The 22,059-nt window shown below is 41.5% G+C and overlaps 1 protein-coding gene across 2 annotated transcripts in view; it reads left to right on the top strand.

The window, feature by feature from the left end:
* The window catches only part of Shroom4 (shroom family member 4), a 47,821-nt gene that overhangs the window by 2,384 nt on the left and 23,378 nt on the right, over positions 1-22,059 (top strand). For both annotated transcript variants that reach the window (XM_026406743.2, XM_026406744.2), the window contains 3 exons: positions 2,186-2,320; positions 4,623-7,095; positions 12,428-12,489. In XM_026406743.2, coding sequence (XP_026262528.2) covers positions 2,265-2,320; positions 4,623-7,095; positions 12,428-12,489 — 2,591 coding nt within the window. In that variant the 5' untranslated portion in view covers positions 2,186-2,264. The remainder of the gene's footprint in view (positions 1-2,185; positions 2,321-4,622; positions 7,096-12,427; positions 12,490-22,059) is intronic.

The raw sequence follows: 22,059 nt of genomic DNA, 5'->3' as shown, positions 1-22,059 counted from the left end.
TGGAGCAGACATGAAAGGTTGAGCTGGGTGAATAAAATAGTCTTTGAAAAACGAGTCCAGTTTAAATGTGAGGCAGGACAGTGTAAGAAATAGGGAGCCAGGGAAGATTCTTGAGTAGGAGAATGCCCTTGATTCAGTTGGTATTCAGTGTGGTATGATCATAAAGCAGCGACCAGAGGTGGAACTCAAAGAGACTGGCTAGCAAGCGGATGCAGTAGTTTGAACACAAAATCCTAAGGGCCTGAACTGGAACAGGATGTGGTGGTGGTGGATTCTGGAAGGAGTGGTGCAATTCTGTGTAAGGGTCACAGTGAGAATGGAGAAGGAGAGAGGGAGACGGAGGGGGGGAGGGGTATTAGAGAAACATCATAAAAGAAGACACAGTAGAACTCAGTACGAGGGGTGGACAGTTAGGGAAAAGGAGGTAGCAAGGCTGACTATCCACATATCCTGGCCCCAGAGAAATTTCAGGAATCTAGGATGTGGAAAAAGGGCCCCAAATGGGACAGGTGCTCTGGCCACTACAGCCTTAGTATCTAGAAGCATAGCCCAGAGACGTAGTAGTACACAGGAACATTACTGGGAGATGCTTGATGAATTTTTATTGACCATCTGACTACAGGATAGTCAAGGTCACTGCTGCTGACCGGTGGCTCTCATCTTTGTCAACCAACTTTCTCTGCCCTTCCTTGTGTACCACTTTCTCTGTGACTGGCCTGTTAGCACTCAATCCATATACCCTGAGTAAGACCCTCTCCAGGCCTTAGCCTTACACTACTTGGATCTTCTGTTTTTCTGCTGTGGGGAGGGACATTTCTAGCTAGGTTGCAATCTTCCACTGCCCTATAAAGTAGAGAGCTGATTTATCCCACTCTATAACAAAGTTGATGAAAACAGGAATGTATATCTTATTTAGATCTGTACCATGAGTGCCTTGTATGGAGCCCAGCACAATGAATGTGAATAAATTAGTAAATAATGAGTGAAAAACTTATCAAATAATCTATCATCCTGAGAAAGAATGTAGAGAAAATACATAGTTGAGAGAATACTACCTGGTTTTCTTTGTAGTATTCTCTCAACTATGTATTTCCTCTACATTCTTTTCTCAGCATTTTCTCCCTTTCTGACATTTGGTTTCTCCTCTCTCCCCCTTTTCTGAAGTATCTTCCTGACCCTTGCTCTATCATTTACTCTTGTGGACTGTCTGTCTGTCTCTGCATTAACCGTACCCCACATATTTTCTTCCCCACTTTCAAGAATGGCATCTATTCATGTGAAGTATGCCAGGAGACAGGGACAGGTCCTGAATAAGCCAGTCAGTGCGAGATTTGTGGCTGTAGCCTCAGGTACCTGGCAAACCCCAGGCTGCACCTGGGGCCTTTGCCTCAGACCTGTTTTCCTTTATTCACTCCTGACAGCTGGGTAGCCAGCCTCCTCTGCCAGCCTAGTGCTGTGCTGTTCACCACTTTGTCCTCCATCCCCTGGCAGGAGTTGGGATTCCCTGCCACCACTTTCCCTACAAATTCAAGTGTCTCAGCTCCATGCACATCTCATCTTTCACTCTCTCAGTGTCTTTACCATGTTTTATTTGACTGAGGTCTGTGTCTCTCACAAATCTATAAGCTCTCTAGGATAAAGAGAACTTTTGTTCATATCTGTACCCTTAGAGCAACATACATGCCACACAGCAATAAACATGCAACAGGGCTTATTAAATGAATGAGTAAAAATTGGAGAATCCACAGAGCACAGTGTTGATCCATTCAGATATCTCAGTCACTTGACTCTTCCTTTCTCAGAGAAAAAGGTAAAGATTGGCCAGATTGATGTTTCCCCTCAAAAAGAAGTGGAGTTTGGCTCACTGTTCATTGGTCACTGGCTCTCATTTAGTCCACAAGTATTTATTGAGCATCTACTATATGCCCAGCACTATGAGAAACACTTAGGATATTCCTATGAAGAAAACAGCCCTGTGAAGCTGCCATGCTGTTTCTCCAGGGGTCACCCACTGGATAAAGATTTCGGTACTGGGGGTTGACACGGGCCACTCAGATTCCCACACCAGCTCCTTGCAAGATGTTCTACCTCGCTGAAGGGAAAGAGGGGGTGGGGCGAAAGCTGCCTGGGAAGTGATTTCAGCCCTGGTTCCCTTAGCCAACTTCCTGTCCCTTTCTCACTGCAGGAGAAACGCCCCTGTCAGTAGGCCGCACTCATGGCATGTGGCCAAGCTGCTGGAGGGATGCCCTGAAGCGGCCACCACCATGCATTTCCCTTCTGAAGCCTTCAGCTTGTCCTGGCATTCTGGTTGCAGCACAAGGTGAGTCTAGAGCCCTCCCCTCAAGGTGAACTGGAGTGTGGACAGCCTGGCCACTCCCCCTCCTTTGACCTGGTCCCTCTTGGATGTTTTAGAACTAAGAGCAGTAAAATGGGAAATGGCATGGGAGTCCAGAATACCTGGCTTCTTTTCCCAGTGTTCTGCTAAGTCTCTGTGGCTTTGAGCTCTCCCTTTCCTTCTGGACAGTGTTTCTTTGAAATGCCTCATTTGGCTTGGGAGACACCACACTGTCCTGCTTCTCACCCTATTCACTAGCTGTACTTTCTCAGTCCATCTCTCTGATTCTTTCCATCCCCCTGCTCTCTTAATGTAGAAGGACCCCACAGTTCTGTTCTGGTGGTCTTCTCTATCTATGATGATGCACTGGGGCTTCCACCTAGTCCATCAGCTGATCATGGGGCCAAAGTCTCCAAAACAGGGACCTCCCTGATAACAGGGCCTACCTGCCTGGAATATCACTCAATACAGGCACCTCAGTGTTATCTATTGCTTTTGAAACAGCTGCTCAGGACACAGCCAACTTTTTGACCAGCTCAGAGCCAAAGTGTTGCTTTCAACTACTTTTTTCTTTCTGCAACTAAATCTTCCCTCCAAGAAGGAATTTCTGTTGAGGAGGCTCAGAGAAACTAAGAGTTTTCCCCGACTCAGTGAGTTTATTTGGCATTGGAAGTCAAGGGCTCAGGGCAGAGGCAGGTTTGTTCTAGAATATACCGAAACATATTCTGAGCTTGGCTCTTGTTGGAGTAGGGGTGTGGTTTTGTTCAGCAGGAAGGGTGGTGCGGTGGGCAGCAAGTTCTCTTGCCAACAAGAAATTGATGGAGTACAAGTGAGCAGAGTGACTAAGGGGCAAGGCAGAAAGCAAGACTGACGGAGGCTCTCGTGTGCTGCTGCTCAGCTGTGGCTTTCTGGGCAACGGCATTTCTGAAATCAGCCTGCAACCCCTGGGTTCTAGTCAAAGGAGTTACTGGCATGACTTGGCTCTGTTTGGCTATGTGTTTGGGAAATGGCACTTAAAATTCAAGATAGTGTCTGCTCCTTGATCCCCCTGGTTTGGCTCTGCTGTAAGGGATGAGGGAGTAATGTTTGGGCAGAGGCCACCCTGGTATCAATACTGGTAGTAAAGAGGATGCTGATAATAATAACAACAATTGAGGCAGTGACTACTGCCTTGTAGCAAACCCTTGCTAGGTACCTGAGCTGTTATTTATTATCTGATTTCATCTATACAGCAACCCACTGATATAGATATTACTCTTATTCCTGTCTAAAAGAGATTATCAGAGATCTCAGACATTGAATTCATAGAGTCCTGGATTCAAATTGCAGATCTGATTCTTTAAGAGCTTAGTGAACCTCTCTAAGCTTCTGCATTCTCAGTTGTAAAGCAGAGGATAGCAATCTCTTCCATTGGGCTTAAATGGACTATTGTAAAGTACCTGGCATATTGTAAGACCTCAGAAAAGAATGGAGTAGGGCTGTCATTATAGCTTGGTGACAGAGTACTTGCCTAGCATATGCTAGGCCTTGGATTTCATTCTTAGCACCTAATAAAGTAATAGTAATAATAATAATAATAATAGAATAGGGGAATGCCTAATTCCTTCCTGTCTATTCCACTAGTTAGAGCTAGGTGATCCTGGCAAAATCACCTCCTCAATAGTACTTTCTTTTGCAGGGCTTGCTTTATAGACATCAGTGGTTCTCAAAAGCATAGGTCTTATACCAGCAGCACCTGAGAAATTCTTAGCTCAGAATCCAGCCAGACCTAAAACTCAAGGATGAAGCCCAGTGGCTGGTGTGGTGATAATACCCACCAGGTGATGCTGGTACACACTCAAGTTTGAGAACTGCTGATTTATGAAATGGTCTGACTGAAATTGAATCAGGCCTTTAGGGCCCCTTTTTAATGCTGATATTCCATGAGTGTGTCTCCTGGCAGAGAGCCATATACAGATTCCACAGGGACAGGGACAACCCAGAAGCAACTCCAAACTTACTCATGGCAAAGAAATAGTGCATAGCCCCCATGTTTTTCTCCCACTTTTAGTCGTAAGGATGTTTGCTCATCTTTCTTCTATATGTCATTTTGTCCCTCCAGTTTACCATATCCCTATGGCACTCCACTATCCTTCTTCTTCTGCATTTCACTTTTTTGCTTTATTGCCCTTTCATTTGTGACATGGGTAGCTCTGGGATGCCTGCCTTCTTTAATGGCAGGGCTGGCCAAGGTGGGAAAGGGATCTGGTGGCTCGGCTAACTAACCAGTGTACCTTGTGTCTTACAGTGACGTGTGTGTGCAGTGGTGTCCCCTCTCCCGGCACTGTAGCACCGAGAAAAGCAGCTCTATTGGCAGCATGGAGAGCCTGGAGCAACCAGGCCAAGCCACCTATGAGGGCCACCTCTTGCCCATTGACCAGAACATGTACCCCAATCAACGTGACTCAGCCTATAGCTCCTTCTCGGCCAGCTCAAATGCATCTGACTGTGCTCTTTCCCTCAGGCCAGAGGAGCCAACCTCCACAGACTGCATCACACAAGGCCCAGGGCCAAGTAAGGTCCCCAATGTCCGGCCTAATGTGGCTGAAACCTCGGGAGGTAGCCAGCGCACCAACGGGGGCCATTTGACGTCATCTCGCTCACAGGAAGGCCACCACCCAGGGTCTGCCAAGGGGGTCAGGGGCCCACCACAACCTCCAGTGAGGCGGGACAGTCTTCAGGCCTCCAGAGCCCAACTTCTCAATGGAGAGCAGAGCAGGGCTTCTGAGCCTGTGGATTCCTTGCAACAGAAGGAGAAAGTGAATTTAGAGACAATGATGGTTCCCAGGAACCCTAACAGGTTCTGCTGCCTCAGTGGACAAGAGCAAATGACAAATGAGGGCCATCAGAACTGTGAACTCAGCCAGTCTCCCGAAGCCAGCCAGCAGGGCTCTGAACATCTACTGACAGAGGCTTCAGCCAATGTTCTTGGTTCCCCCAAAGCCTGTGAGAAAGCTTCCACCAGAGTTTCTAGCCCACTCAGTGAGGCTTCAGCAGAGCTACCTAAGACTTCCTCCTTTGGCCGCTTTCCACACCTCACAGGACCCACAGGGCATCGCCACAGTGCCCCTGAACAGCTGCTGGCATCCCACCTGCAGCATGTGCACCTCGATTCCAGGGACAGCAAAGGGACAGAGCTTCCCACTGGGCAGGATGGACACCAGTGGACTTTGTCCCCTTTGCACAACAGCCACAAAGGGAAGAAAATTCCATGTTCCCCTCCAGGAGGAACCCAGGACCAGCCCAGCAAAGAAAGAAAGACCAGGCCAATGGAAGATAGGCCTTTGGGTTCAGGACATCAGAGCCAAAGCAGTTGTACACATGGAGAGACTGATGGACACCCTCCAGAACAAGGTTTCTTAGACCCAAGCAGAGCAAGCAAAGCAGGCAGTGAATTGGCCAGCCAGCAGCCCTCTGCCTCTGGCTCTCTCGTTCAAACCAGAGATTGTTCTTCAAGTGCTAAAGTAGCTAGCAGCAAAGAGACAACTGAAGAAGGGGACAGTGAGCCCAAAGAATGTGGCCGGGTGGGCGGTAGGCGAAGTGGAGGTCCCCGGGGTCGCTCAATCCAAAATCGGCGGAAAAGTGAGCGCTTTGCTACCAATCTGCGCAATGAAATTCAGAGGAGGAAGGCCCAGCTTCAGAAGAGCAAAGGCCCCTTGTCACAGCTGTGTGACACTAAGGAGCAAGTGGAAGAGACCCAGGAGCCTCCCGAAAGTCCTCCACTCCCTGCCTCTAACTCAGCTCTTCTATCTTCATATAAAAAAACCCCTAGCCCCAGAGATAAGCTCTTCAACAAAAGCATGATACTCAGGGCTCGGTCTTCAGAGTGCCTCAGCCAAGCTCCTGAGAGCCACGAATCTAGGATAGGCCCGGAGGGACAAAAAAGCCCTGGCCGGAGGTCTGGCCAGTCCTCTTTGGGCCTAAACTCCTGGTGGAAAGCCTCTGACACATCCTCAGACTCTGAGAAAGCAAATGCTCATCATGGAGTCCGTGGAGGTCACTGGAGATGGTCTCCAGAGCATAACCTGCAGCCACATGTGGCACTAGCCATGGAAGGCCCTTCCAGCCCAGGTGACAACAAGGAATTGAAGACTTCTCCTGTCCAAGCTGGGGAGGAAGCCATCCTTTTGCCCTTTGCAGACAGAAGAAGGTTCTTTGAAGAGAGCAGCAAATCCTTATCCACATCTCATTTGCCAGGTTTAACCACTCAGAGCAACAAGACTTTTAGCCAGAGACCAAAACCTATAGACCCCAACTTTCAGTCAATGAGCTCCAGCTATCGGGAATTGAGGCGCCATCCCATGGACCAGTCATATCACTCCACAGAACAACCGTATCATGCCACAGACCAACCATTTCATTCCATGTCACCCCTTCAGTCAGAAACTCCTGCTTACTCAGAATGCTTTGCAAGCAAAGGTCTAGAAAATTCCATGTGTTGTAAGCCACTGCACTGTGGTGATTTTGATTACCACAGGACCTGCTCTTACTCCTGCAGTGTTCAGGGAGCTGTAGTCCATGACCCTTGCATTTATTGTTCTGGGGAAATCTGTCCTGCCTTGCTAAAGAGAAATATGATGTCCAACTGCTACAAGTGCAGATACCACCACCACCAGTGTATCCGATGTTCTGCTTGCTATCATAATCCTCAGCACAGTACTCTTGAGGACAGCAGCTTGGCACCTGGCAACGCTTGGAATCCCAGGAAGCCACCAGTGCAGGTGAGGACCTGGTTCTAGAGTGGGTGAACTTCATTATTGTCTGTGTGAAGAGCAAACTAGAACCTTTTGAAAATATGATAGTTGTAATTCCTGGTAATGAGATAGCCGTTGTTTCTACTAGATGGTTGCTTAGTAACCTTGGGCAAGACCCTTAGCCACCAACATCTTAACACACCTGCGCATCTTGAGAGTTAGATACAGTAACTTTTGGTTCACAAAATGAACAGGACTGGGATTCTATCCTGTGAAATTGGAATCTGGAAGACCTTAAGTGAGTCATTCAGCTACCACAATTGTTGTTTCTTCTTCTTCTTCTACTTCTTCTTCTTCTTCTTCTTCTCCTCCTCCTCCTCCTCCTCCTCCTCCTCCTCCTCCTCCTCCTCCTCTTCCTCCTCCTCCTCCTGGGGTCACACCTAGGGGTACTTAACCACTAAGTCACATCCCTAGCCTTTTTAAAATTTTTTTTTTTTATTTTGAGACAGGGTCTTGCCAAGTTGCTCAAGCCTCACTAAGTTGCTGAGGCTGGTCTTAAACCTCTATCCCCTTGCCTCAGCCTTCTGAGCCACTGGGATTACAGGTGTGCACCACAGAACCTGGCTAAGTTTCATGATTTTTTTAAAAGGGAAAATAATGTTTATTTCCAGTAGTAAGAAAAATCTTATCACCTCATCTCCAATGCAGAAGAAAATCATGGCTGCCTCATGGATCCATTTTGAGGAGAACCCAAGAGCAGTTTATAGAGTGCTAGGCCCAGGGCATGATACAGAGCAGCACTAACTGCCTTTAATTTCCTATTTTAAAATTATTTGATGCTGCAAATTTGGAGACCCAGGTCTAAACTGTGTCTATTGGAGACCCATGTCTAAACTGGCTGCTGTTCTACCCTGGTCATGACCTATCACTCTAACACAAGGCCTTACCATCCCCCAGGGTTCTTCTGGGAGGACCTCCTAAGTCCTTACCTACCCATTCACTGCCAGATTCCTTCCCCATGACATCCCTAGTGACACATTTTGGCTGTTAAACCGGAAGTCCATTCATGTGTCAAATTGTTGTTCATAGCAGACCTTTGAAATGACTTTTAATGTTTGAAAATGCTTAATATGTATTACTTGAAGAAAGGAACTTCAGGAAAGAAAGAAGCCTTATAAAAAAGAGTACAGACCCTACAATTTCTTTTATATGAAGTTCTCTGATAGCTGTTCCTAAGGGAAAAAATTCATAGCAGGGCTTAGAAATGGGATATGGCTCAGCAATGGGCTGGAAAAGGGTATGGGAACATGTTCTATCTATAACTAGATAAAGTTTAGAGTTACACAGGTGTATTCACCAAAACTCAAAAAATGTACGCATAATATCTGTACCTGTCATAGGAAGTAAGTTTTACCTAAAAAATATTATAAGTGACTATCAAACTTGCTTTTGAAGTATAGTGATATATACAAGTCTTTTTATAGCTTTGAAATCTTAGATATTTTGTTATACCTGTCCCTAAGATGTCATGGGTTTCAATGCTACTGTAAACAGTATTGCTTTATTGATATCAATTGAAAATTCTTTGTCACTACCCTATAGAAATACAATTATTAGTCTTGTGACCTGCAACCTTGCCAAAGTCACTGATCAATTGTAGTTGCTTTTTGGTAGGTTATAAAATATTTTGTACATAAGCAATCATGTTATCTGTGAATGGAAAGAATGTTATATGGTCCTTTCCAGCATGTGCCCTTTCATGGGGGAGAAAGGAGCCTTATTGCACTGTCAAGACCTCCAATGCAGTGTTTAGAGGAAGTGACTAGGGCAGACATTGTTGCTTTGTTCTTAATCTTTCATTGTTAATGTTAGTTATATGCTTTTGTTGTAGATACCTTTATCAGGTTGAGGAAATACCCTTTGATTCTTGGTTTCAGAGGGTCTTTATCAGGAGCAGATGTTGGATATTTTTCAAATGCTTTTTCTGTATCTATTGAGATGACCATATATTTTTTCCCGTTTTGTATACTGGTATGGGTGAATTATGTTGATTGGTTTTTAAAATAGGAACTAATGTAGCATTGCCAGGATAAAATCCACTTGGTCATGATGTAGTATCCTTTTTATATGTCACTAGATTTGATTTGTAGGTATTTTGTTAAAGATTTTTCTGTGTTTATCAGGGATTTTAGACTGATAAACCTTTGGCTGGTCTCTGTATCAAAGTAATGCTGGTCTTAAAGAATGAGCTGGGTAGTATTATCTTCCCTTATATTTTCAGAAAGAGTTCATATAAAATTGGTATTATTTCTTCCAGAAATGTCTGGTAGAATTCATCATCAAAGCCATCAGGGCCTGGTGTTGTCTTTGTGGGAAGGTTTTAAGTGACAAATTTAATTTCCTTCACAGATAGAATAGGATCAATTAGGTTATTTATTTCTTCTTCAGTGTGCTTTGGTAGTTTGTGGCTTTTAAGGAGTGTGTCCATTTCATTTAAGTTTTCAAATTTGGGGGGAATGAAATTGTTGTAACTTACTTTGAAATGTATCAAGAATTTAAGATGGACTGGTGGATGGATAGAAGAATAAACAGATACAATAAGGCAATTGTAGCAAAATGCTAATTGGAAAATCGAAATGATGAGTATATGCGTGCTTTCTATACACTATAAATTCCTTTCAACTTTTCAAAATATTCACAATGTTGAAAAAAGGAAAAGAGGAACTAGAAGGGTCCTGAAGCTAGAACCAGATTTCCTGGATTCAAATTCCCTCCCCAGAATTCACAGTGCCTAAACATTCCCATATCAAAATGGAGTCGATAGCAGCACCTACTTCAAAAGTTGGTGGTGAGGATTAAATGATGTCATGTGTGTAAGGCATTTAGAACAGTGACTGCCAGACAGTGATTAACTTATAAGGCAGCTATTAAGGTAAAGAGAGAGTTTGGATTAGCTTGAGAGATTTTGGCTAAAAGAAGGACTCACAAAGTTGATGATAGAGAAAAGGGGCCAAAGACAAGCAGGAAGTGAGGAGATGGTGGCTGTAGAGATGTCAGCTCAAGACCAGTGACTCTTTAAGGAAAGGAGGTGTAATTGGCAGGTGCAGAATTGGCAGCAGCAATGTAGGTGAGCCTGTGCCTATACCATGCTTTTCCTTTTGTCCTTGGGGGTGAGGGACACATTGGGTTCCTAGTGCCTGTTAGACTGGTCAAGCAGGTCTGCTTAGACATTAGCCTTTCAAACACATGGTTGGCTATCTAGGAGTTACTCTGTGCCTATTTCTATCCCTGCCACCTAAACCTTCTACCCCAACCATGCAGGACCTGGGGAGAACTTGCAGCATGAGTTAAGATACTCCAGCTCTAGTGACAAAGGTAGTTGTGGTGGCTCTCTGAAGTTAGATCTGACATCTTGCTCCTTCTGCCCCTGGAGAAGTTCAGGGTGCTAATAAGCTCTTATTCAGTGTTATTAGGAGAACTGCAAACAACACACATTCACATCCCATATCTCATGCCAGTTAGTTTTGCATGCATTGTTAGATGATTTCACTTAATACTAGTATGAGATAATTTATAATAGGATCTTCATTTTATGGGAAAGGAAACTGAGGCTCAGAGAGGTCACACATCTCAGAAGTGGCAGAGATGGGATTTGAATGACATAGTAGTAAGTGATATTTGAGAGCCCACTGGGCACCAGATATATCATTCCAGGTGCCCTGGATGTATCAACTCATTGAGACCTCAAGCAATTAAGAAATAGGTTCTCTTTTGCTACTAGATAGCTGGGGAAATGCAGAGAGAAGTTGAAGTTACCTGGCTAGTGAAGGGCAGGTGTGGGATCTGAAGCCATGTTATGCAGTTTCAGAGGCCAAGTTCCTAAGTATGCCACACTGCTCCTCCATAATCTGATCACATATTACAGGGTATGGACAGGAAGCCCTGCCTCCCACTGTGGCTGAACAAATTGTGGTATCTATTGGCATCTATATGGTATATATATATGGGCATCTCACAAGATTGTTGAGGCACAGTCTGAGGTACAAGTGATTAGAGATTCTCTGATATCCCAGATATGGGTAAGGACTGCTTTGGTCTTTTAAAAAGCCAGAACCAGGAAACAAACCTCACCTTTATCTGTGGCTACTAACATCCAAAACCTTCCACATGCCAACCACTGTGCTAGGTATTCTCTGTACTTCTCATTTAATTCTCACTTCTGGCAACCCAGCAAGACTAGATAGCAGAATCCCTATTTGCCAGATAGGAAACTGAGTTCCAGAGAGGTGGCAGAACTTCCCTCAAACAATACTGCTAATAAGTGTCTTAGCCAATATGTCTGACACCAAAGAACTATGTTTGCTCTACTTCCCCAGGCGTCTGAACCCCAAAAGGGAAGCCTACTTGGGCAAAAGTAATACAATTTTCAATGGGACTAATAATGATAATGTTGGGAAAAAGGAATTTGGAAGATCAGTGATGTTTAGGGAAAACTGTGCATCCCCATTGAGCAAGCTCTGAGTCTAGGCCCTGGGTCCTGGATACAAAATTTGGACAGGCCTGAAAGGCAATTTTGCATTCTGTTTAGAGTTAGAATAGGACAACAGGGACATTAAAAAAAAAAAAAAAAAAAAAAAAAAAAACGAATGGCACATTCGTTATGACTTGGCCTGGGAGGAAAATAGCTGCTTGGTCATAACCCTTAAGAAAAAAAAGTCCAGTGTAGAAACTACTCCTGTAGAGTTGGGACGATGGCATCTGACATTTATATTCCCCACAGATGAGCCAACCTCAGTTCCTGCCATTGGGTGAGCAGAGGAAGAAGAGCCCCTGCAGGACAGGGGTGTGCTGGCATGCCTGCCTCCCTCTGCCCACCCTGGGGGACTTGGTGCAGCAGGAGTTCACACCCTCAAAGCCCACTCAAGGCCAGAGCTTCCAAGAAGATGCTTTCTGTATTGGAAGAGGCAGGAGGAGCAAGCAGGTTCATCTAGGAGAATAAACAAAAAGACCTCCATCCCTCAATGCTGGCAAGAGCCAGAGCAAACAGCAAACATGCTAAACTGGTTTTTAAGGTGGTTTGGGAGGGAGTGCAGAAAGAGGGAAATGCAGTATTTCTAGACTACAGCGTTCAGGTCCCTGAGTGCTCTCTGAGTCTCTGCATGCCTGCAGCAGCTCAGCAGGCCTCCTGATAGAAAGGCAGCCTTCCAGGTACATATTTCGGTAGCCTGCCTAGGACTGTAGATGATACCAACTGCGGTGACCTGGCCAGGGGCAGGGCCCTGACTGCCTCACTGTTTTGAAACCATCTAGCTACCTGGTTGTTCAGAGTTCCTTAACTTATCAGAATTTTGCTTTGCAGGAATTTCCTGGGGACAAATGGAAATCAATAACAGGAAACAGAAAGACCAGCCAGTCAGGGAGGTAAGTGACCTCTCAGGGATTTGGGATGAGTTAGTGCCTCTGAGGCTTCAACAGAAATTGCTAAGATCTTCATTCATTGAGCATAGTTTCCTTTGAGGAAACTGGTCTGGTATCCACACCAAGGACTTGGTGCCAGAGATGTAATCCAGCCTGCTCCCCGACCCCCTGATAGCTGGATATAGAACCGATTGTGTGCTAGAACATTTTGGAATACAGAGGAGTCAGGTAGTATATTGTGAGGCATTATGCCCATTAGCTTAAAGGCCTGAGGCAGCCCTCACCATGTCCAAGGACATTTGGGATAAAACTGCTGAAAGAAATGTGAAGGCATAAATTGTGCCTGCCTTGACATTGGCCGTGGGGCAGTTGGAACAGGCAGAGAGGAGGGAGGACTGTCTAGGTACTGTGGTGCCTTTGCCCCAGAGTTGTTTGGGGCACCTGTTTCTTGGGTTCTGCCACCTTTCTTTTAATGAGACTCATTGAAAACTTAAGGTCTGCTCATTAAAAGTCTGGGGCCAGATCATGTGGACTGTAGGTTATAATTCCTGGAGGAAGACAGGGATATTTTTTATGAATGGGGCATGTGGTTTGGGATAAAGAGAAAAGAGCTTCTTTTCCTTAAGGAAAAAAATGCCCAGTGTGGAAAGTCTACCACTGTAACATGGGGCTCATGGCACCGGGCACTCATGTTCCTTAGAGATGAGGTGCTCTAAGTGACTGCCCTAAGTCACTATGAGATAAGAGAGTTGCCATCTCCTGGCTAAAGCTCTTTTAGGTAAAAACCCCACATATTCTTTCAGCCAGTTTTTTCTCAACTGAAATGATACAAAGGGCACTTAAATTGTATTGATTCTTAACTCGAACTCCAAAATAAACAAGAGTACAAGCTGTGCTCTGTTCTCCAAGGTGAAGGTACCAAGAGAGAGGACTAGAATCTAAGGCTTCTGATCCCTGAAGAGTCTAGAGTTCATTCTAGGTTTCTGTATTATTCCCTGTGATTTGATGGCATGGTCAGGAATTATTTTGCTTTTTCTTTGACTCCAAAGTCTGGGAAACCTGTTCGTTTTCTGGTTGGCAATGGGAAATTGGGGAACCCAATATATGTGGATCATCTACTAAGCACAAAGCATTGGACTGAATCTTTTGACAAACATAGTTTCTTTTGTTGCCCATTTTGTAGGTGAGATCCAGAGAAAGGTCATATAACTTAGCTGAGGTTACAGAGCTAGCAAGTGATGGAACTAGATTTCAAACAAATGACCCGAAACTCATGCTTTTTTCCATTCTGCCTGCTTCAATTAGGACCCCTAAGAAAACCTTTCAAACAGATCCCTGGTATCATTCTCAGGGGTCTAGGTCTTGGGTGGAGATTCTATGGGATTCGGGGGGATACCCTTGATTCTCCAGCTCTAGGCTGACTTGTACCATGTCCTTGTGGAAATCACCTCAATCTAGCAAGCCTGCCAAGATTCCTATTTTAGACTGAGACCCTTGAGAGGGAAGACCATGTCTTAGATATGGACATAGCCACATTCTCTGTGTCTGACAATAATGCTAACATTTCTTAAATTCAGTTCTTTGTTCTAGGCACCATTCAAAGAATTTTACCAGTATTTATCTCTCTGACCTTATGGAGTAGGTACTTATTAGTTTCTCCTTTTGACATAACAAAGTAAGTCCCACAGCTAGTAAGTTGACTAGATCCAGTCAGTCTAGCTTCAGAGACACTATAGTGCATGACAGTAATTCTCTGAAATGGTTCTCTTGCTGCCTAGTGAAATGAAGTAAGAGGACTTTATTTAAAACCTGAACTTTATTTAAAGAGGACTTTATTTAAAACTGAATTTTGGTAGGCAAAGTGGGAAATACTAGTGAAAGAGCAGCAAGACACATAGGACCTGCTCACAGCTTCAGCAAGGAAGACCAATCCACTGAAAGTTCAACAGCAATGATAATAATATATTACCACTTGCAAAACGACCTATGAGCCATGAACGGAGTTACACATGTTATGTAATGTTTTATATTCCCTACAATTCTTCCAGGTAGGTATTATTACACTATGACATCGAGTCCCAGACTTGAGACTGTGAGACAGAAAACACCTGGGGAGTTTGAAGAATTATGATGGGGAGCTGGGCTGGGTTGTGGCTCAGTGGTAGAGTGCTTGCTTAGCACATGTGAGACACTGGGTTTGATCCTCAGCACCACATGAAATAAATAAAGTATTATGTCCATCTACAACTAAAAATATTTTTTTAAAAGAAAAACAGGAAGCTAGTTGGACATCACCCTCAGGGAGTTTGATTCAGCAGGTGTGGAATGAGGCTCAATATTTCCTTTTCTAACAAGCTCTCTGGGTGATGCTAATGCAGCTGGTCCTGGGATCACACTTTAAGAAATACTAACTCAGATGAAGAAGCTGAAGTTCAGGGAGGCTAAGTAATCTACTCAATGTCTCACAGGCAGGAAAGAGGCAAGCTCATACTGAAGCCCAGATTTTTCTTACACAATTGACAGAAGATGAAGCCTTGTAAAATACAGGGTTTCAACAAGATGCTCCTGGCACATGTTAAAGGGTCAGTACATTATAAGTATTATTGTGCCTTGTGTAAATTCACTGTAAGGCCAAGAAACTGAAGGTAGGAACTACAGGATGAAAGGCCCATAGAGAAGACTAAAGCAGAGTATGTTGGAAGAATCAACATCACTGGTTGAGTTTTGGCCTTCAGTTAGTCCTACCTGAGTTCAAATCCAAGTTCTTCTAATTACTAGCCATGTGGCCTTGACAAGTGCCTCCCCTTCCCTCCCAGTCTCTTTTTTCCCTCCTTCCCTCCCTTCTTCTTCTCTCTCTATATATATCTCTTTCTCCCCTCATTTGCAAAATGGGGTAAGAGTACCTTTAATCAAATGATTGTTGAGTCTTAAATGAGTTTATATATGTAAACTCTTGAGAACAAAATCTGGCACTAGAGACCCTCAGCAAGTTTTAGTTGTGATACTGAGGAGAAGCAAGAGGAACTTCAGCAGCAATAAGATAATAAAGGTGACTAGTAAAGCCTTGGACCAGGAGGGGTAGGCCTTCAGAACTAGATAGGATCACAAACATGGGCACAATTAAAGATCACTGATCAACAAATAGTGCTAAGGTAGAGTTAGATAGGAGTAAGAAATTCTGGGGTACTATTACACCATATGGTGATTACAGATAAGCATAATGAATTGTGCATTTCAAGAAGCTACAAAAAAGGATTTGGAAGGTTTTCATTATAAAGAACTGATAAATGTTTGAGGAAATAGCTACGTTTAACATGATTTCAACAGTATGCAATGCGTATGTGTATCAAACATTGCATGGCACACATTAATATGTACTTTTATGTTTTTATGTATCAGATTAAAAAATAAATTGAGATACTGAGGCTGTAGCTCAGTGGTAGAGCATTTGCGTATCACACAAAAGGCCCTGGGTTTGATCCCCAGCACTAGAAAAAATTTAATGAATTAACATTAATTAGAAGATCAATCATCAGGTAAGTGACTTCATAAATGTGGTACCTTAGGGAACTTAGCAGTATTTGCAGCCTAGATGGCTTGAAGTGAGACCAGTTGTGGCAGTGATACAGGCATGGAAGAGTGTGGCATGGCCTAGACTGGGGAAGTACAGATACAATAGAAACGGAGCAGAAGACATAGATAAATATGTGAGATATTTGGGGAGAAAAAGTTTGTTTTGATGAAAACAATATTACAGGAAATTAAAAACAGAAGAATAAGGAGACTTGTTCCTACCACCTTAGCACTCTGATTATTTTCATTTCCCTGCCTGCATCATCTATAGGTATGGAGATTATTTTTGGCATGGTTATAATAACTATGTAGATGTGCTTTCCTGTGGCCTTATTTCCCCGACCAAACTGCATTATGCAGTATGGCAAACAATTTTTCATGCTGCTATACAGACTCCCTCAATATTAGTGGCTATATAATATTTCACCAGCTTAATGTGTTCTAATTTGCTTAATCATTCCTAAATTGTTGGGTAATTAGGTTGTTTCCAATTTCTTGCTATTATAATGTAATGCTGCAGAAACATTTTGAATAGCAATAGCCTTTTTCTCATTTTGAATTATCTCATTAAAAACAATTATCTGGAGTTGGGATTACTAGTTCAAAGAATATGAACATTCTTATAGTTCTTTGTAGATTTCACCAAATTGCTTTCCCCGGGAAGGGTTTTTACACTGCCATTAGCAATATATGAGGATAAGTTTCCCCTAAATTTTGCCATCATTGAAAATTTTCTTTTTGTAATGCAATAGGTGTAAATGCTACCTATTACTATTTTAATTTACTTACTTTGGTCATTCTACTTTGAACATTTTTCATGTGTTTAATATTAGTATTGCTTTTCCTGTGAATTGTCTGTTCAGATTACTTGCTCACAAATGTGTAACATCTTTTGAGAGATAAACAGAGAAAAACTTGGTGACTAGAGCTTGGGAGGAAACAGGAGGTAAGTCCAAAATAACTCTGATCTCTGGTGACTTAGAGAAAGTTGCTAACATATATGGGGCAATCAAGAAATGGGAGCTAGTTTGGTGGGGAAAGTAAGTTAGAAATGGCATATGTTGTAGTTGAAGTTAGTGAGATATACAAGTGAGTTATTTTTGGGGGGGAGTACTCAGCAGGAAGGATGAGGGAGACAAGCCAGACAAGGAAACTGAAGGGTCAAGCAGTAGAAGTAATAGAAAGAGAAATCTGTGAATGTACTACCATCATAGAACACAGAGATGACCATTAATAGTTTTGACAGTATGAAATCACAAGTTATTTTCTTTTAATTTTTTTAAATTTTAATTTGTTATATATGACAACAGGATGCATTAAAATTCATATTACACATATAGAGCACAATTTTTCATATATCTGGTTGTACACAAAGTAGAGTCACATCTTTCGTGTCTTCATACATGTACTAAGGGTAATGATGACCATTGCATTCCACCATCTTTCCTACCCCTCTGACCCCTTCCTTCTCCTCCCTCCCCTTTTCCCCTTTGCCCTATCTAGAGTTCATTTAATCCCCTCCCCTATGCAGCATATTATGGATCAGCATCCTGAAATCAGAGAAATCATTCAGCATTTGATTTTTGGGGATTGGCTAATGCTGATGGCACAGTTGTCTATAAGGGGGAAGCATAAAGAAGAAATGCAAACAGCTCTACATATCATAATTTCACCTGTTTTCAGTGTACAATTATATCATTTGCTGGTGAATGGATGGAACTGGAGACCATCATGCTAAGTGAAATAAGTCAGACTCAGAAAGTCAAGGGTCATGAACTCCCATTTTTACCCCATATACAGATTGCAGAATCACATCTGTTACACATCCATGTTCATAATCCACTTGAATCAAATGTATGAAATATGATATGTCAAGAGCTTTGTAATGTTTTGAACAACTAATAATAAAAAATAATAATACAACTAAAAAAAGCAAGTCAAGGGTCAAATGTTTTCCTCTCATATGCAGAAGCTAGAGAGAAAAAAATGATTTAAAAAGAGGAGGAGGGACCTTATGAAAATACAAGGGAGAACAGTGGCATTGAGGAAAGGGAATAAAGGGGAAGGAAGAGGGATAGGAAAGGGGAGAAACAGCAGAATGCAATTAACTAAACTATACTATGTGCGTATATGAACATCTCACAGTAAATTACACTTTTACATATAAATATAATGCACCAATTAAAAAATAAATCAATTAAAAATAAAAAGACTTCTGGTAAATTTACAGTGACATGCAGTCATCACCACAATCCAATTTTAGACCATTTCTATCAGTTTAAAACAGATCCCTCATACCCATTTGAAGCCACTCACCATTTAAACCCTTAACCTCAAGCAATCACTAATTTGCTTTCTGTCTTTATAGATTTGCCATTTCAGTACAGTTCCCATAAATGGAATCATACAAAATGTGGGTTTTGGTTTCTGATGTCTTTCATTTGGCATGATGCTGTAGCAGGCCATCCATGTTATAGAATGTTTCAGTACTTTATTCTTTTTTATTGCCAACTAATATTTCATTGCATGGTTAGGTAGCCTTTTGTTCATTCATTCATCCCTTAAGAGACATCTGGGCTGTTTCCACCTTTTGGCTGTTGTGAATATTACTGTTACAGGCATTCATATACAGGATTCTGTGTAGACATGTTTTCAACTCTTTGGTGTACACTCAGGAGTTGAATTTCTGGGCTGTATGGTAATTTTGCATTTAACTTTTTGAGGAACTAACTGTTTTCCAAAGCAGCTGTACCATTTATATTCCCACCCACAATGTAGGAGGGACCTCATTTCTTTTCTCTGATTTTAATAATATGATGTTATACTGTGTACTTTTTAAAAATGTTTAAAATGAAGAATGTTTAAAAAGACACTTATGGGCTGGGGTTGTGGCTTAGTGGTAGAGCACTTGCCTAGCATGTGTGAGGCACTGGATTTGAGCCTTGGCAAATAATAATAATAATAATAATAATAATAATAATAATAAATTTAAACATTAAAAATGCTTCAAAAGAAATTGACTAGAGAGCTTGGGCTGTAGCTCAGTGATAGAGCACTTGCCTAGCATGGGTGATGCACTGGGTTCAATCCTCAGCATCACATAAAAGTAAATAAACAAAATAAAGGTGTTGTGTCCATCTACAACTAAAAAAAAAAATTAAAATAAAGAAGTTGACTAGAGAAAGAAAGGGAAAACTGGGGACATGTGAGTTTAATTTAGTGGTTTTTAAAATGTGATTCCAGGCTCAGTGATCTCAATATTACCCAAGAACTTGTTAAAAAATTAAGAATTGTAATGCAAAAATAAATAAATAAATAAATATTACCAGAAATAAAAAAGAGTTCTAACTCAGTCTTTAATAAAGAGCTGTTTTGAGGGAAAAAATAAAATGAAAACGCTTAGGCCCTGCTCAGACCTACTGAATCAGAAAGTGGGGATGTGAGCAGCAATCTGTGTTTTCTTAAGCCCTCTAGACAATTGTGATACAAGCTTAGTTTGAGAAGCACTAGTTTAAGAGAAGGTTTGGTCAGAATCTTCAAAACTGCATTAAGTTTAAAAACAGAAAGGAAAGATAAAAAGAAAGGGGAAAAGTATTGCTACCTAACATAGAAGAGACAGATGACAGTTCAATATCTCAGGCAAGACAAGATGGACTTGGAATGGTCCAGGCAAGAAATGACATTTTTGAGAAAAAATTCTAAGGAATTTTCCCTCACGCTCTCTCCCCACCACACACATGCATTTTAACAATTATTATGTCATTTCCTTCACAACTGGAATGATGGGTGTAGGTGGGAAAATCAAATGTATAATCTTGAGCCACTCTCTCTGCCTAGAAGCCTGCAATGAATTGATAATTCCAGGTGTTACACTCTTGGTTGTCTCTCTCCACTGTTATTTGGTTTGTGTGCAGAGAATGCAAAATCATTTTGATATTAGCAGGAGGGGAAAAAGTGGTGAGTAGATTTACTGGGAGAAAAAGTTATATAAGTATATGTGTTTAAAAGCCAAAAGACATTATTCTTTGGATTACTTCTCTTGGTTTTCTCTACCTATGATTTCCTGCTGTGATTCTTTCCATTTCCTTTTTTTTCACACTTTGCAAAGAACATTAAAACGTGTAGGGTGTTTTTTATATTCGTAGGACACAGTTAATCCTTACAGCATTGTGAAGTTAAGCCTTATTTTTCCCATTGTACTTATGAGGAAACTCAGTCTTGGGAAAGATATTATTATATTATTAACAACAAGAACAAATATAATAGCTAACATTTATAGAGTGTTTGTTATGTGTCAGACACTGTCATATATATTTTATATGAATTATTTATTATTTATCCCCATGAGATAGTTACTGTTTATTGATCCAGTATTTCAGTTGAGAATACTGACTCACAAATAGATAATTATCACTTTCCCAAGGTCAATCAGGCATCTGACTCCACAGTCCATTACTTTTGGGTTTATACAGCAAGTATGTGACAAAACTAGAACTCTGCCTAGTTTTCAATTCTCAGTCGAGGGTTCTCTTTGTCCCTTTTGTCATACTAAATCATGAGCAAGTGTGGAATATAGAGTACATATTTATTATTTACTGATTGATTAAAAGAAAATGGATAATTCAGATTTGAATCCGATTTCATTAGGAAGAGTACACTTCCCAGGATTCCTTTATCTCCTGAGAAGAAGGTAACCAACCTATAGAAGCACAAAAAACGTCACAAATATGACAAAGTGAATTTAAATACTTGGGTATTAATATAACATTGGGCACACAAAACTTATTCAAGGAAAATTATGAAAATCTAATGTTCAGGCTGGGGCTGTAGCTCAGTGGCAGAGTGCTTGCCTAGCATGTGTGAGGCACTGGGTTCCATCCTCAGCACCACATAAAAATAAACAAATAAAAGCATTCTGTCCATTTACAACTACAAAAGAATTTTTTTTAAAAAAAATCGAATTGGATAAGTAACAATATAAGTAAACACATAACTATACTTTGCTTCATTTTGAGAAGACTAAATATGGTAATGATACAATCCTCCCTATATTAATATATAGATGTAATGCACTAACATTAGAATCACCATATGATACTTTATAGATTTGTCAAACTCATAGTGCCATTTATCTGGACGGAGTGGGCCAGAATACCAAAGGTAATGATGGTAGACTTACCATCTCAAGTTTTAAACCCTATCATAAAGTGACAGTGGTCAAAAAAACATATTGGGTTAAAAAGTCAAATAGTAAAATAAAAAGATAATTCTAGTAATAGATTTGAGCTATTTTAAGAATATAAAACACAGTGGATGCAATGCTAAATGTGAGAAAGCAAACACTCTTTCTTTCATAAATTTTGGAAATTTTATAGATCAATATGGAGAATAAATAATTTAAATAGCACTTGCCTTACTTAGATCCATAGCACACACTGTCTAAAAGGTCTACCAGTGGAATAGTTATTTATTCCAGCTGTGGATGGAAGTTAACTTTGTGTCTGTTAAATGAAGGATATCATCAGAGACAAGATGGATGGGTTCAAATATATAATAATATATATAAAAGCTAAAAAAAACCCTTTGAACAACAAAATAAAAAGCTAAACAGCAGAATGAGGAAAATGTCTGAGATCAATGTCACTGATAACAATTGCCTGTCCCCAAAGCATAAAGAATGGCTATAGATATAGAAGGTTGGGTTGAAGATTTGGATTCATGAGTGGGCAAGGAAAATAAACAGGCAATTGACATGTGAGGAAATAAAGGCAGTAAAATCATCGCATGGAAAAGTACAACCCCTGTAGCAATTAAAATAGTGCAAATACAAAGCAATTTCAAGGTACCATGACCTTCTCATTAAATGATCAACAATTAATAGAAATGATAAATAGAAATTATAAAACCCTTCCTTGGCAAGGCTGTGAGGAAACAGGTTGTGCTTTCCTATAGGGTGATCTGGAAACATGTAACAAGTGTTATAATATTTTTCCCCTACTT

Source organism: Urocitellus parryii, chromosome X (genome assembly GCF_045843805.1).
Source record: "Urocitellus parryii isolate mUroPar1 chromosome X, mUroPar1.hap1, whole genome shotgun sequence".
In the NCBI taxonomy this organism is placed as follows: domain Eukaryota; kingdom Metazoa; phylum Chordata; class Mammalia; order Rodentia; family Sciuridae; genus Urocitellus; species Urocitellus parryii.
Note: the sequence above shows the minus strand (reverse complement) of the source record. Positions and strands in the feature narration are given on the sequence as shown.